We start from the raw sequence: 14,102 nt of genomic DNA, 5'->3' as shown, positions 1-14,102 counted from the left end.
TTTCATGCGCTTTTCAGACTACTATTTTTTGCAAAACTTTTTCCACACTCTGTACATGTGAATGGCTTTTCTCCTGTGTGAATCCTTTCATGAGTTTTCAGGACTACTTATTTGGGTAAAAACTTTTCCCCACATCTGTACATGTGAATAGCTTTTCTCCTGTGTGAATCATTTCATGCTTTTTCAGATCACTCCTTACTGTAAAACTTTTTCCACACTCTGTACATGTGCAAGGCTTTTCTCCCTGTGTGAATCTTTTCATGCTTTTTCAGATCACTCCTTACTTTAAAAACTTTTTCCACACTCTGTACATGTGAAAGGCCTTTTCTCCTGTGTGAATCCTTTCATGAGTTTTCAGATAATCCATTCGTGTAAAACTTTTTCCCACACTCTGTACATGTGAACGGCTTTTCTCCTGTATGAATCCTTTCATGCTTTTTCAGATCACTCCTTACTGTAAAACTTTTTCCACACTCTGTACATGTGAAAGGCTTTTCTCCTGTGTGAATCCTTTCATGAGTTTTCAGATGACTCTTTTCTGTAAAACTTTTTCCACAGTCTGTACATGTGAAAGGCTTTACTCCTGTGTGAACCCTTTCATGAGTTTTCAGATGACTATTTTCTGTAAAACTTTTTCCACACTCTGTACATGTGAAAGGCTTTTCTCCTGTGTGAATCCTTTCATGAGTTTTCAGACTACTTATTTGTGTAAAACTTTTCCCACACTCTGTACATTTGAACGGCCTTTTCTCCTGTGTGAATCCTTTCATGCTTTTTCAGATCCCTCCTTACAAGTAAAACTGTTTCCACACTCTTTACATGTGAATTGCTTTTCTCCTGTGTGACTGTTTTCATGTTTTCTCAGACTACTAATTTCTATAAAACTTTTTCCACACTCTGTACATGTGAAAATCTTTTCTCCTGCCTTATTCTTTTTACGAGTTTTCAGATTATTCATTTGTGTAAAACTTTTTCCACACTCTGTACAGCTAAATGATTTCTCCCCCTGTGTGGGTCCTTTCATGAGCTATAAGTTTTGTCATTTGTATAAAACATTTGTCGCACGCAGGACATGTGTGTGGCTTCTCACCTGTGTGAATTGTGTGGTGTTCTAGGAGACGAGACTTATATCTAAAGCTTTTCTCACATTCTGTACATTTGAAAGGTCTCTCCTTTTTATGAATTATTTGGCTAGACTGTAGACTTTTCTCTTCTTTAAAATCTTTTGAAAACTCAGTAATGTTTGTGGCTTATCATCAGGGATAATTATTTTACTAGTTGAGGCATAAATCTTGTCCTCTTGTTTTGATGACTAAATTACTCTCTGTACATAATGATTGCTGCCCAGTTCCTGCCAATTCATAATTTCCTTTAAATATCTGTTGTGATTTCCCCCAATGTTTGTGAATATTCATTAGTGTCTAAAAATGTTGAAGTCTGTGGTATCATTCTGATGCTTCCTGTAGTGAAGGATGGATATGAACTATTCATGTTTGTCTACATAAAAGGAAATGAAATAAGAAAAATAACAATATTTATTATTTAGAGAATATAATCCATCTTAATAAAAATCATATTCTTTAAAACGCAACAAATGTCTTCCATTTTGTGTTTATTTTTAAATGTATTTACCTATAAAATCACAAATTAAAAAATGATGACAGAGAATGTTGCATAATATTCTCAGTCAGGGAACAAGTACATCTGTATTCTGGGAAAGAGAGGTGGCATCCACCATCCTCATTTAACATTGCACAAGCAACTGCACATACAGCCCTGTCCGGCTCATACTAAACAAGTTGGGTGAGAACATGATGTCTTAATTATCACAGACTATTAATCAGTGTGAGATGTTTTCAGAGGGTAAGAAGCAGTGATCTTACAATACTTTTAAGCTTTCAGCTGTGGTTGTTTAATTTATATAAACAGCCAAAAACTTTATTAGTTTAATAACAGTTACTGCAAAATTAAGCACACAAATCAGGGGCGGTTCTGGGGTGGGGAACACTCACTGGAAACAAGGTAGTCATTTAAGTGTAGTTATGGGTGTTCCATGAGGAGGTCAGGGCAGGGGAAGGTGGAGTTGCAGGTGTTCTGAATACAGAAGTCTGGGGGTGTGGTTAGGCAGTTGTTGGACATGTTCTGTCTAACAAGGACAGAGGGGGGAATAGTATTTTTTACCCTGATCCTCATCCCAATGAGAGTTGCTCCTTCTTTATAACTGTCACTGACACAAATGTTCTTAAAAGATGCAGATACAAATATAATAGTTTATATTTGTTTTAATGAGGTGATCTATTCAGTCAGCATTATTATCTATTTTACTCACCTAACACATATGAGTTCATGCTGATAACAGACTCCAATGTCTGTGCTCAGGAAGAAGGTTCTCTTATTCACTCCAGTTTACATCAATACCTGATATCTCTCAGTTGCTCTGGCCATGTCTGTAAAATGTATATTAAATGGTTTAGACAGATAATTAAAAAATAATGGTTCCTGATGAACTGTACGTATGGTATAATTAAAGGCACACATAACAATTCATGTGATACAGATCAGCTGATTAGGGTTATTACATATGTGATGTTGATTCACCACAAGCATTTAGTAGAGTTAACACTGTGTGTGTCTATAATTGCCCCCTTAAATGGATATTAAAGTCCAAATTAACCTTTCATGATTCAGATAGGACATGCAATTTTAACATCTTTCTAATTTACTTTTATCATCAATTTGCTTTGTTCTCTCTGGATTTTCTTAGTTGAAATTTAATCCTAGGAGACTCCTATGTTAATTTCTAAGCCCTAGAAGGCTGCCTCTTATCTATATGCATTTGACATTTTGATCACAGCTAGAGGGTGTTAGTTTATGTGTTTCATAAAAATAACATTGTGCTCAGGCACATGGAGTTATTTAAGAGTCATTACTAATTGCCTGAAATGCCAGTCAGTCAAAAGATCTGACGATAAGGAGGCAGTCTGTGAAGTTAGATACAAGGTAATTACAGAGGTAAAAAGTATATCTTTCTATAACAGTGTGGTTTTGCAAAACTAGGGAATAGTAATAAGGGATGATCTATTTTATCAAACAATAACATTTTGGGTGATTACTATCACTTTAAATATGAATCTTCCTAGATCTATACAACATAATGGTAGAAAATCTATTTAAGTGAGGCCACATCACAACTTTATAATATATTTGTAATCTTTTTTTTTCTATCATTTATATGAAACAGATATTTTCTCCTGAAAGAAATGTTAATATCATAGGTTTAAATATAAGTTAAATTGGATACTGCAGTATTGGTATTGTACTTCCTACCAATTCTCACTGTCAGACATTTTGAATTTTCTTCATGTGCTCCACCCCCTGTTCTTTAACTTCCCTTGGTCAATATTGCTATGAGAGAGATAGGCACTAAAATGTTCATTTCAATTGCTATCTTAGATATAGAAAAGAAAAGGAGAATTTGTGTTTACATAGAGTGATAATATTAGATATTTTTTCGACAAGTTCAGTTGAATAACAAAATCAAAAGATGCATAATAAAAATACAATGCAAATAAAACTGACTATACGCTAGATTTTAGAGTTTGGCGTTAGCCGTCAAAACCAGCGTTAGAGGCTCCTAACGCTGGTTTTGGGCTACCGCTGGTATTTAGAGTCGTGTAGGTAAAGGTCTAACGCTCACTTTGCAGCCACGGACTTTTCCATACCCGCAGATCCCCTACGCCAATTGCGTATCTTATCTTGTTTCAATGGGATCTTTCTAACGCCCGGTATTTAGAGTCTTGGCTGAAGTGAGCGTTAGAAATCCAACGACAAAACTCCAGCCACAGAAAAAAGCCAGGAGGTTAAGAGCTTTCTGGGCTAACGCCGGTTCATAAAGCTCTTAACTACTGTGCTCTAAAGTACACTAACACCCATAAACTAACTATGTACCCCTAAACCCGAGGCCCCCCACATCGCTGGCCACTCTAGTCAAATTTTTTAACCCCTAATCTGCTCGACCGCACACAACCACGCAACCTACAGTTATCCCTATGTACCCCTAATCTGCGGCCCCTAACACCGCCGACCCCTACATAATATTTATTAACCCCTAATCTGCCACCCCCAACATCGCTGCTACCTTACCTACAATTATTAACCCCTAATATGCCGACCGGACCTCACCGCTACTATCAATAAAGTTATTAACCCCTTAATCCGCCTCACTAACCCTATAACTAAATAGTATTAACCCCCCCCCCTAATCAGCCCCTCCCCTAACATCACCGACACCTAACTTCAAGTATTAACCCCTAATCTGTGGACCGGACCTCACTGCTACTCTATTAAATTTATTAACTCCTAAAGCTAAGTCTAACCCCTAACACTAACACCCCCCCTAAGGTTAAATACTAATTTTTATCTTACGAAATAAATTAAACCTCTTATGAAAATAAAATTAATCCTAATTAAAGCTAATACTTACCTGTAAAATAAACCCTAATATAGCTACAATATAAAACAGAATTTATGCTTACCTGATAAATTACTTTCTCCAACGGTGTGTCCGGTCCACGGCGTCATCCTTACTTGTGGGAATATCTCTTCCCCAACAGAAATGGCAAAGAGTCCCAGCAAAGCTGGCCCATATAGTCCCTCCTAGGCTCCGCCCACCCCAGTCATCTTCGACCGACGGACAGGAGGAAAAATATAGGAGAAAACCATATGGTACCCCCGTGGTGTGACTGTAGTTAGAAAAAATAATTCATCAGACCTGATTAAACAAAACCAGGCGGGCCCGTGGACCGGACACACCCCGTTGGAGAAAAGTAATTTATCAGGTAAGCATAAATTCTGTTTTTCTCCAACATTGGTGTGTTCCGGTCCACGGCGCCAATCCTTACTTGTGGGAACCAATACCAAAGCTTTAGGACACGGATGAAAGAATGGAGGGGAGCAAATCAGGTTACCTAAACGGAAGGCACCCCGGCTTGCAAAACCTTTCTCCCAAAAATAGCCCTCCGAAGAAGCAAAAGTATCAAATTTGGTAAAAATTGGCAAAAGTGTGCAGTGAAGACCAAGTCGCTGCCTTACATATCTGTCAACAGAAGCCTCGTTCTTGAAGGCCCATGTGCGAAGCCACACGCCTAGTGGAGTGAGCTGTGATTCTTTCAGGAGGCTGCCGTCCAGCAGCTTCATAAGCCAATCGGATGATGCTTTTATGCCAAAAGGAAAGAGAGGTAGAAGCGCTTTTTGACCTCTCCTTTTACCAGAATAGACAACAAACAAAGAGATGTTTGTCTGAAATCTTTTGTAGCCTCTAAATAGACTTTTTAGAGCACGGACTACGTCCAAATTGTGTAACAAACGTTCCTTCTTTGAAACTGGATTCGGACATAAAGAAGGTACAACTATCTCCTGGTTATATTTTTGTTCGAAACAACCTTTGGAAGAAACCAGGCATAGTACGCCAAAACCACCTTAGCTGCATGGAACACCAGATAGGGCGGAGAACACTGCGAGCAGATAACCTCTGAAACTCTTCTAGCAGAAGAAATAGCACCAAAAACCAAAACTTTCCAAGATAGTAACTTAATATCTATGGAATGTAAAGGTTCAAACGGAACCCCTTGAAGAACTGAAAGAACTAGATTTAGGACTCCAGGGAGGAGTCAGAGGTCTGTAAACGCTTGATCCTAACCAGAGCCTGAACAAATGCTTGAACATTCTGGGCACAGCTGCCAGTCTTTTGTGTAGTAAGACAGATAAAGCAGAGATCTGTCCTTTAGAGAACTTGCAGGACAATCCTTCTCTCCAAAACCCTCTTGTAGAAAGAGAGAGAATCTTAGGAATTTTTATCTTATTCCATGGGAATCCCTTTGGATTCACACCAACAGATATATCTTTTCCATATTTTATGGTAAATTCTTTCCTAGTTACCGGTTTCCTGGCCTGAACCCAGAGTATCTATCACAGAATCTGAAACCCCACGCTTTGATAGAATCAAGCGTTCAATCTCCAAGCCGTCAGCTGGAGGGGAGACCAGATTTGGATGTTTGAATGGACCCTGAACAAGAAGGTCCCTGTCTCAAAGGTAGCTTCCATGGTGGAACCGATGACATATTCACCAGGTCTGCATACCAATCCTGCATGGCCATGCAGAGCTATCAAGATCACTGAGGCCCTCTCCTGTTTGATCCTGGCTACCAGCCTGGGAATGAGAGGAACGGTGGGAACACATAAGCTAGGTTGAAGTCCAAGGTGCTACTAGTGCATCCACTAGAGTCGCCTTGGGATCCCTGGATCTGGACCCGTAGCAAGGACCTTGAAGTTCTGACGAGACGCCCATCAGATCCATGTCTGGAATGCCCCATAATTGAGTTAGTTGGGCAAAGATCCTCTGGGTGGAGTTTCCCACTCCCCCGGATGGAATGTCTGACGACTCAGATAATCCGCTTCCCAGTTTTCCACACCCTGGGATGTGGATCGCAGATAGGTGGCAGGAGTGATCCTCCGCCCATTGAATTATTTTGGTCACTTCTTTCATCGCCAGGAACTCCTTGTTCCCCCTGATGATTGATATACGCAACGGTCGTCAGTTGTCTGATTGGAATCTTATGAATCTGGCCTTTGCTAGCTGAGGCCAAGCCCTGAGAAGCATTGAAGATCGCTCTTAGTTCCAGAATGTTTATCGGGAGAAGAGACTCTTCCCCAGACCATAGTCCCTGAGCTTTCAGGATTCCCAGACCACGCCCCAGCCCACTAGACTGGCGTTGGTCGTGACAATGACCCACTCTGGTCTGCGGAAGCTCATTCCCTGGGATAGATGGTCCAGGGTCAGCCACCAACGGAGTGAATCTCTGGTCTTCTGATCTACTTGAATCATTGGAGACAAGTCTGTACTAGTCCCCATTCCAATGTTTGAAGCATGCACAGTTGTAATGGTCTTAGACGGATTCGTGCAAAAGGAACTATGTCCATTGCTGCAACATCAACCCTACTACTTCCATGCACTGCACTATGGAAGGACGTGGAACAGAATGAAGAACCTTGGACAAGTGCTTAGAAGTTTTGACTTTCTGACCTCTGTCAGAAAAAATCCTCATTTCTAAGGAATCTATTATTGTTCCCAAGAAGGGAACTCTTGTTGACGGAGACAGAGAACTTTTTTTTCTATGTTCCACCCTTCCATCCGTGTGATCTGAGAAAGGCCAGAACTATGTCTGTATGAGCCTTTGCTGTTGACAGGGGACGACGCTTGTATTAGAATGTCGTCCAAGGTATGGTACTACTGCAATGCCCTCGGTCCTTAGAACCGCTAGAAGGGACCCTAGTACCTTTGTGAAATCCTTGGGAGCCGTGGCTAACCCGAATGGGAGGGCCACAAACTGGTAATGTTTGTCCAGAAAGGCGAACCTTAGGAACTGATGATGTTCTTTGTGGATAGGAATATGTAGGTACGCATCCTTAGATCCACGGTAGTCATAAATTGACCTTCCTGGATAGTGGGTAGAATCGTTCGAATGGTTTCCATCTTGAACGATGGTACCCTGAGAAATTTGTTTAGGATCTTCAAATCCAAAATTGGTCTGAAAGTTCCCTCTTTTTCTGGGAACTACGAACAGATTTGAATAAAATCCCATTTATGTGAAAAAGTATGAAGGAATTTTTTCAAAATTACCAAAATTTCACCACAGTGTCTTAAAGCATTAGAGTATTGCACACCAATTTTCAGAGCTTTAACCCTTAAAATATGGAACCGGAGCCGTTTACAAATTTAACCCCTATACAGTCCCAGATACAGCCTTGCTGAGACCTAACCAAGCCCAGAGTGGGAATACGATACCAAATGACGCCATCTAGAAACTTTTCCAGCTACTTTCAGATCCTCACACATGCATCTGCATGTCTTGCTCTCAAAAACAACTGCGCGAGTAATGGCGCGAAAATGAGGCTCCAGCCTACAACTGGGAAGCCCTTCCCTGACTGGAAAGGTGTCTAACACAGTGCCTGACATTAAAAAAACGTTCCCCAAGCATATAAGTGTGAATTACAAGCATAAACATGTATAAAATGCCCAAATAAAGCAATCGATTTTGCCCATAAAAGTGTCTACCAGTTTTTATAGCCCATAGTAAAGCCCCTTTATTCTGTTTGAGACTAAGAAAATGCTTCACCGGTCCCCCATGAGGGGGAAATGACAGCCTTCCAGCCATTACACAGTCTTGTTAGAAATATGGCTAGTCATACCTTAAGCAGAAAAGTCTGCTAACTGTTTCCACCAACTGAAGTTACTCATCTCAACAGTCCTATGTGGAACAGCAATCGATTTTAGTTACTGTCTGCTAAAATCATCTTCCTCTCACAAACAGAAATCTTCATCCTTTTCTGTTTCAGAGTAAATAGTACATACCAGCACTATTTTAAAATAACAAACACTTGATAGAAGAATAAAAAAACTACATTTAAAACACCAAAAACTCTTAACCATCTCCGTGGAGATGTTGCCTGTGCAACGGCAAAGAGAATGACTGGGGGTGGGCGGAGCCTAGGAGGGACTATATGGCCAGCTTTGCTGGGGACTCTTTGCCATTTCCTGTTGGGAAGAGATATTCCCACAAGTAAGGATGACGCCGTGGACCCGGACACACCAATGATGGAGAAATTTATAATTATATTGTAGCTATTTTAGGATTTATATTTATTTTACAGGCAACTTTGTATTTATTTTAACCAGGTACAATAGCTATTAAATAGTTAATAACTATTTAATAGCTACCTAGTTAAAATAATTACAAAATTACCTGTAAAATAAATCTTAACCTAAGTTACAATTAAACCTAACACTATACTATCAATAAATTATTAAATAAAATAGCTACAATTATCTACAATTAAACCTAAACACTACACTATCAATAAATTAATTACATACAAATACCTACAAATAAATACAATTAAATTAAACTAAAGTACAAAAAATAAAAAAAGAACTAAGTTACAAAAATAAAAAATAATTTACAAACATTAGAAAAATATTACAACAATTTTAAGCTAATTACACCTACTCTAAGCCCCCTAATAAAATAACAAAGCCCCCAAAATAAAAAAATGCCCTACCCTATTCTAAAATTAACATAGAAAAGCTCTTTTACCTTACCAGCCCTTAAAAGGGCCTTTTGCGGGGGCATGCCCCAAAGAACAACAGCTCTTTTGCCCTGTAAAAAAATAACATACTCATACCCCCCACAACATTACAAACCACCACCCCACATACCCCTAATCTAACCCAAACCCCCCTTAAATAAACCTATCACTAAGCCCCTGAAGATCATCCTTACCTTATCTTCACCACACCGGGTATCCACCGATCCGTCCAGGCTCCCGACGTCTTCATCCAAGCCCAAGCGGGGGCCTGAAGATGTCCATGATACCGGCTGAAGTCTTGATCCAAGCGGGAGCTGAAGATGGTCCATGATCCGGCCTGAAGTCTTGATCCAAGCGGGAGCTGAAGAGGTCCATGATCCGGCTGAAGTCTTGAACCAAGCGGGAGCTGAAGAGGTCCATGATCTGGCTGAAGTCTTGATCCCAAGCGGGAGCTGAAGAGGTCATGATCCGCTGAAGTCTTCTATCAAGTGCATCTTCAATCTTCTTTCTTCCGGATCCATCTTCATACCCGCCGACGCGGAACATCCTTCTTCACCGGACGACTTCCCGACGAATGACAGTTCCTTTAAGGGACGTCATCCAAGGATGGCGTCCCTCGACATTCCGAATGACTGAATAGGGATTCTATCAGCCAATCGGAATTAAAGGGACAGTACACTGTAAAATTGTTCTTCCATAAATGTATTTTAAATGACTTGTTATACCAACTGCAGAGTATAAAATATTTGAGAAATTGCATTTTCGGGTTTATATTGTGTATCTGAAGTAGCCTGGTTTTGTGCTTTGAAACCACAGCCTATTACAATGGGTTGAGCTTCAGGTAATATCAGATCTCATTATGTTATCACTTTTAGGTACACAGACTTGCTTCCTTATCTTATATTTGTCTGGAACACCAAAGCTCAATACATAAAGAGACAGGATCAGATTGAACTTGATTGGCTGATTCCATCAGCCAATCAGAATTTTCTTACCTTAATCCGATTGGCTGATAGAATCCTATCAGCCAATCGGAATTCGAGGGATGCCATCTTTGATGACGTCCCTTAAAGGAACCGTCATTCGTCGGGAAGTCGCCGGTGAAGAAGGATGTTCCGCGGTCGGCGGATGAAGATGGATCCGGAAGAAAAGAAGATTGAAGATGCCGCTTGATAGAAGACTTCAGCCGGATCATGGACCTCTTCAGCTCCCGCTTGGATCGAAGACTTCAGCCGGATCATGGACCTCTTCAGCTCCCGCTTGGATCAAGACTTCAGCCGTATCATGGACCTCTTCAGCCTCCCGCTTGGATCAAGACTTCAGCCGGATCATGGACCTCTTCAGTTCCCGCTTGTGATCAAGACCTTCAGGCCGGATCATGGACATCTTCCGCCCCGCTTGGGCTTGGATGAAGATGTCTGAGCCTGGACGGATTCGGTGATACCCGGTTTGTGGTGAAAATAAGGTAGGATGATCTCTTAGGGGCTTAGTGTTAGGTTTATTTAAGGGGGGTTTGGGTTAGATTAGGGGTAGTGGGGGGGGTGGGCTTGTAATGTTGGGGGGGTATTGTATGTTATTTTTTACAGGCAAAAGAGCTGTTTTCTTGTGGGGCATGAAGCAGAGTGGTTGTAAAGACAAGCTGGGATTGGCGATGTCTGTAACGGGTCAAGTGAAGTTTAGCCCTATTAGTACAATAGTATGGCAAAAACTCCATTGTAGATAGCAGCACCTCCGGTCTCTGTATGTAGCTGGCGTCTCTCAACATAGCACCCCCCACCACTACACCACGGTGTGACAGAATCAGTTGCATAATCAGTGAAGGCAGACCGCCGCCTTGCTCCTTTATGCTGCTACGCGGTCTATTACAAACCCCCTTATAAGGGACATGCTTGCTCCAGTGACTGTCTGTCCTCTCACTCCCCGGTTCTGATTGTAATTGACAGCGGGTCAGCGGCACTGAAGGTAGACCGCTGCTCGCTATTGAATCTTTGCTTCATTTTTTTTTTTCTAATTAGAGTACTTGATGCCAACGTTTTACTGCCTTGTTTGAGGGATGGACCAATGTGGGTGGTTGGCTGGAATATATGTTATGTAAATGAGATTTTTATATATATATATAATTAAACTGCTTAAACTACTGCATATGCAGTACATTCTATTACCACATACATACTGTTGTGATTTACTGTGTTTGTAAAGTGAGAGGTGAGGGGATTGCACATTACACAGCATGGGGGCTGGCTGTAAGGACTAGCTACGGGGACTGAGGAAAAAATCCTTTGTCTGTAGCTAGTGGGGTATCTACGGACGTATTCAAATATAGTCAGAGCAATAAAACTTTATCATCATTTTTTTAGGCACTTTAGAAGCAAAATTGATAATACATGTCAATTACAAACTTTATCTTCCTTTGAGTGCTTTATTAAATAGCCCATATTTTTTTGAGTGTATAATGTCCCTTTAAGAGCTGAACGCTGCTTTTTGCAGGTGTTAGTTTTTTTTCAAGCTCAAAACTGCCCCATTGTTTTCTAATGGGGGAAATCGTGCACGAGCACGTTTTTGAAGCTGGCCGTGTCCGTAAGCAACCGCTGGTATTGAGAGTTGCAGTGGCAGAAAATATGCTATACCGCTCCCTTTTTGGAGCCTACCGCAGCCCTTCTGTGAACTCTAAATACCAGCGGGTATTTAAAAAGGTGCGGGGGGAAAAAAGCCAGCGTTAGCTACGCGGGTCAGTTACCGACAAAACTCCAGCTAAATCTAGCCGTAAGAAGTTAAAAGAGCAATAGATTGTTTTCTGATAAATGTAGTTCTGCACCGGTACCATGTGACAGCTATCAGCCAATAACAGACTCATGTTTTTATATAATGTAGAACTCGTGCATACGCTAAGTAGGAGCCGGTGCCTCGGGTCATTTAAAAGCGCTGTGTACAATTTAATAATGAAAATAAATTACAGACTGCAAACAGTTATTTTACATAAAAACTAAACCTAAAGGTGAACTTTCCCACACACTTTATACTATTTTATACACCCAGTAAAACAATCATTAGAAACACATAAAGGGACAGCAAAGTCACAATTAAACTTTTATTATTCCAAATTTAAACAACTTTCCATTTCCTTCTATTATCAAATCTGCTTTATTCTCTTGGGGACCTTTGTGACAAAGCCTATAATGCACTATGGTGGTGGCGCTAGCTGCTGATTAGTGGCACATACAAGCTCTTGCCATTGGCTCACCTTATGTGCTCAGCAAGCTCCCCAGTAGTGCATTGCTGCTGCTTCAATAAAGGATATCTAGAGAATGAAGCAAATATCATAATAGAAGAAATTGGAAAGTTGTTTAATATTATATGTTCTATTTAAATAATAAAAAAACCTTTGGGGTTTCTTGTTCTTTATAAGGGACAACCAAATTTACAGGACACTGTCCCTTTAAGTCCTGATCATGTGACATAAACAGCAGCAGCTGAAGGTGCAGAATACACTTACTAAGGTCTTTACTAACAACAAGAATCAGTCACAGATCAGTGGGGATAAACGTTCTGATGATAAAACAGGTGCAGCTAATAGAAATAAGAAATGTATTATAAAATAACCTCATTAGAAATAAAATAATATGCAGATCACAAGATATTTATGATTAGATCAGTAAATGTGATGAGACTGATACAACAGGGCCATAAGCTGAGTGATATTTATTACTGGAGCAAATAGCCAGCTTCACACTAATATTAAATGAACATGGTTTATCTGGGCTCTACAGTTAATTATAACCTATAGGGAAATACAGGATTCTGGTTGGCTGATACTTAAAGTGAATGTAAATTTTGATGCTAAAGTGCCCGGTTGGGGCACTTTAATTCATAAAAATTTACATTTCACTCGTTGTGAAAAAAAAGTAAATTTATGCTTACCTGATAAATTAATTTCTTTTACAATATGACAAGTACACGGAATTCATCCTTACTTGTGGGATATTAACCTCCTGCTAACAGGAAGTGGCAAAGAGCACAACAGCAGAGCTGTATATATAGCGCCCCTCCCTTCCACTCACCTGTCAGTCATTCGGCTGAAGGTATAGGAAGAGAAAAGGAAAGGATAAAAGGTGCAGAGGTGACTGAAAGTTTACAAAAAAATATAAAGAAAAACTGTCTAAAAAAGACAGGGTGGGCCGTGAACTCGTCATATCGTAAAAGAAAATTAATTTAACAGGTAAGCAATACATTTACTTTTCTTTTACAAAGATATGACGAGTCCACAGCATTTCATCCTTTCTTGTGGGATTACCAATACCAAAGACAAAAGGGACACGGAGGCAAGGGAGAGACAAGACAGGCAACCTAAACAGAAGGCACCACTGCTTGAAGAACCTTTCTCAGAAAAAATAGCCTCAGAAGAAGCAAAAGTAATCAAATTTGTAAAATTTGGGAAAAAGTGTGAAGGGCCGACCAAGTCGTAGCCTTACAAATCTGTTCAACAGATGCATCCATTTTTAAAAGCCCCATGTGGAAGCAACAGCCCCTAGTAGAATGAGACGTAATTCTTTCAGGAGGCTGCTGTCCAGCAGTCTCATATGCCAGGCGGATGATACTTCTCCAGCCAAAAAGAAAGAGAGGTAGCCATAGCTTTCTGACCCCTACGCTTTCCAGAATAAACAATGAATAATGAAGACGATTGATGGAAATCCTTAGTTGCCTGTAAATAAAATTTTAAGGCACGGACCACATCCAAATTATGCAACAGCACTCCCTCTCTTAGAAGAAGAGTTGGACACAAGGAAGGGAACAACAATTTTCTGATTAATATTCTTATTTGAAACAACCTTTAGGAAGGAATCCAGGTTGGTACGTAACCACCTTATCAGAATGAAAAATGAGATAAGGAGAATCACACTGTAGCGCTGAAAGCTCAGAAACCTCTTCGAGCAGAAGAAATAGCAACTAAAAACATAACT

At 40.3% G+C, this 14,102-nt stretch overlaps 1 protein-coding gene across 1 annotated transcript; it reads right to left on the bottom strand.

Moving 5' to 3' along the window:
• Window positions 1–335: 335 nt before the first annotated feature.
• Window positions 336–2,432, bottom strand: LOC128660032 (gastrula zinc finger protein XlCGF8.2DB-like). Its single transcript, XM_053713633.1, has 2 exons — window positions 2,330–2,432; window positions 336–1,497 (listed from the first exon to the last, which is right to left on the bottom strand). Exon 2 carries the CDS (start codon window positions 768–770, stop codon window positions 345–347), a length of 426 nt encoding a protein of 141 aa, XP_053569608.1. The 5' UTR covers window positions 771–1,497; window positions 2,330–2,432; the 3' UTR covers window positions 336–344.
• Between the last annotated feature and the right edge of the window lie 11,670 nt (window positions 2,433–14,102).

Source organism: Bombina bombina, chromosome 5 (genome assembly GCF_027579735.1).
Source record: "Bombina bombina isolate aBomBom1 chromosome 5, aBomBom1.pri, whole genome shotgun sequence".
NCBI classification, from domain to species: Eukaryota; Metazoa; Chordata; class Amphibia; order Anura; family Bombinatoridae; genus Bombina; species Bombina bombina.
The sequence above is the reverse complement of the archived record's forward strand: the minus strand, read 5'-3'. Positions and strand labels throughout refer to the sequence as shown.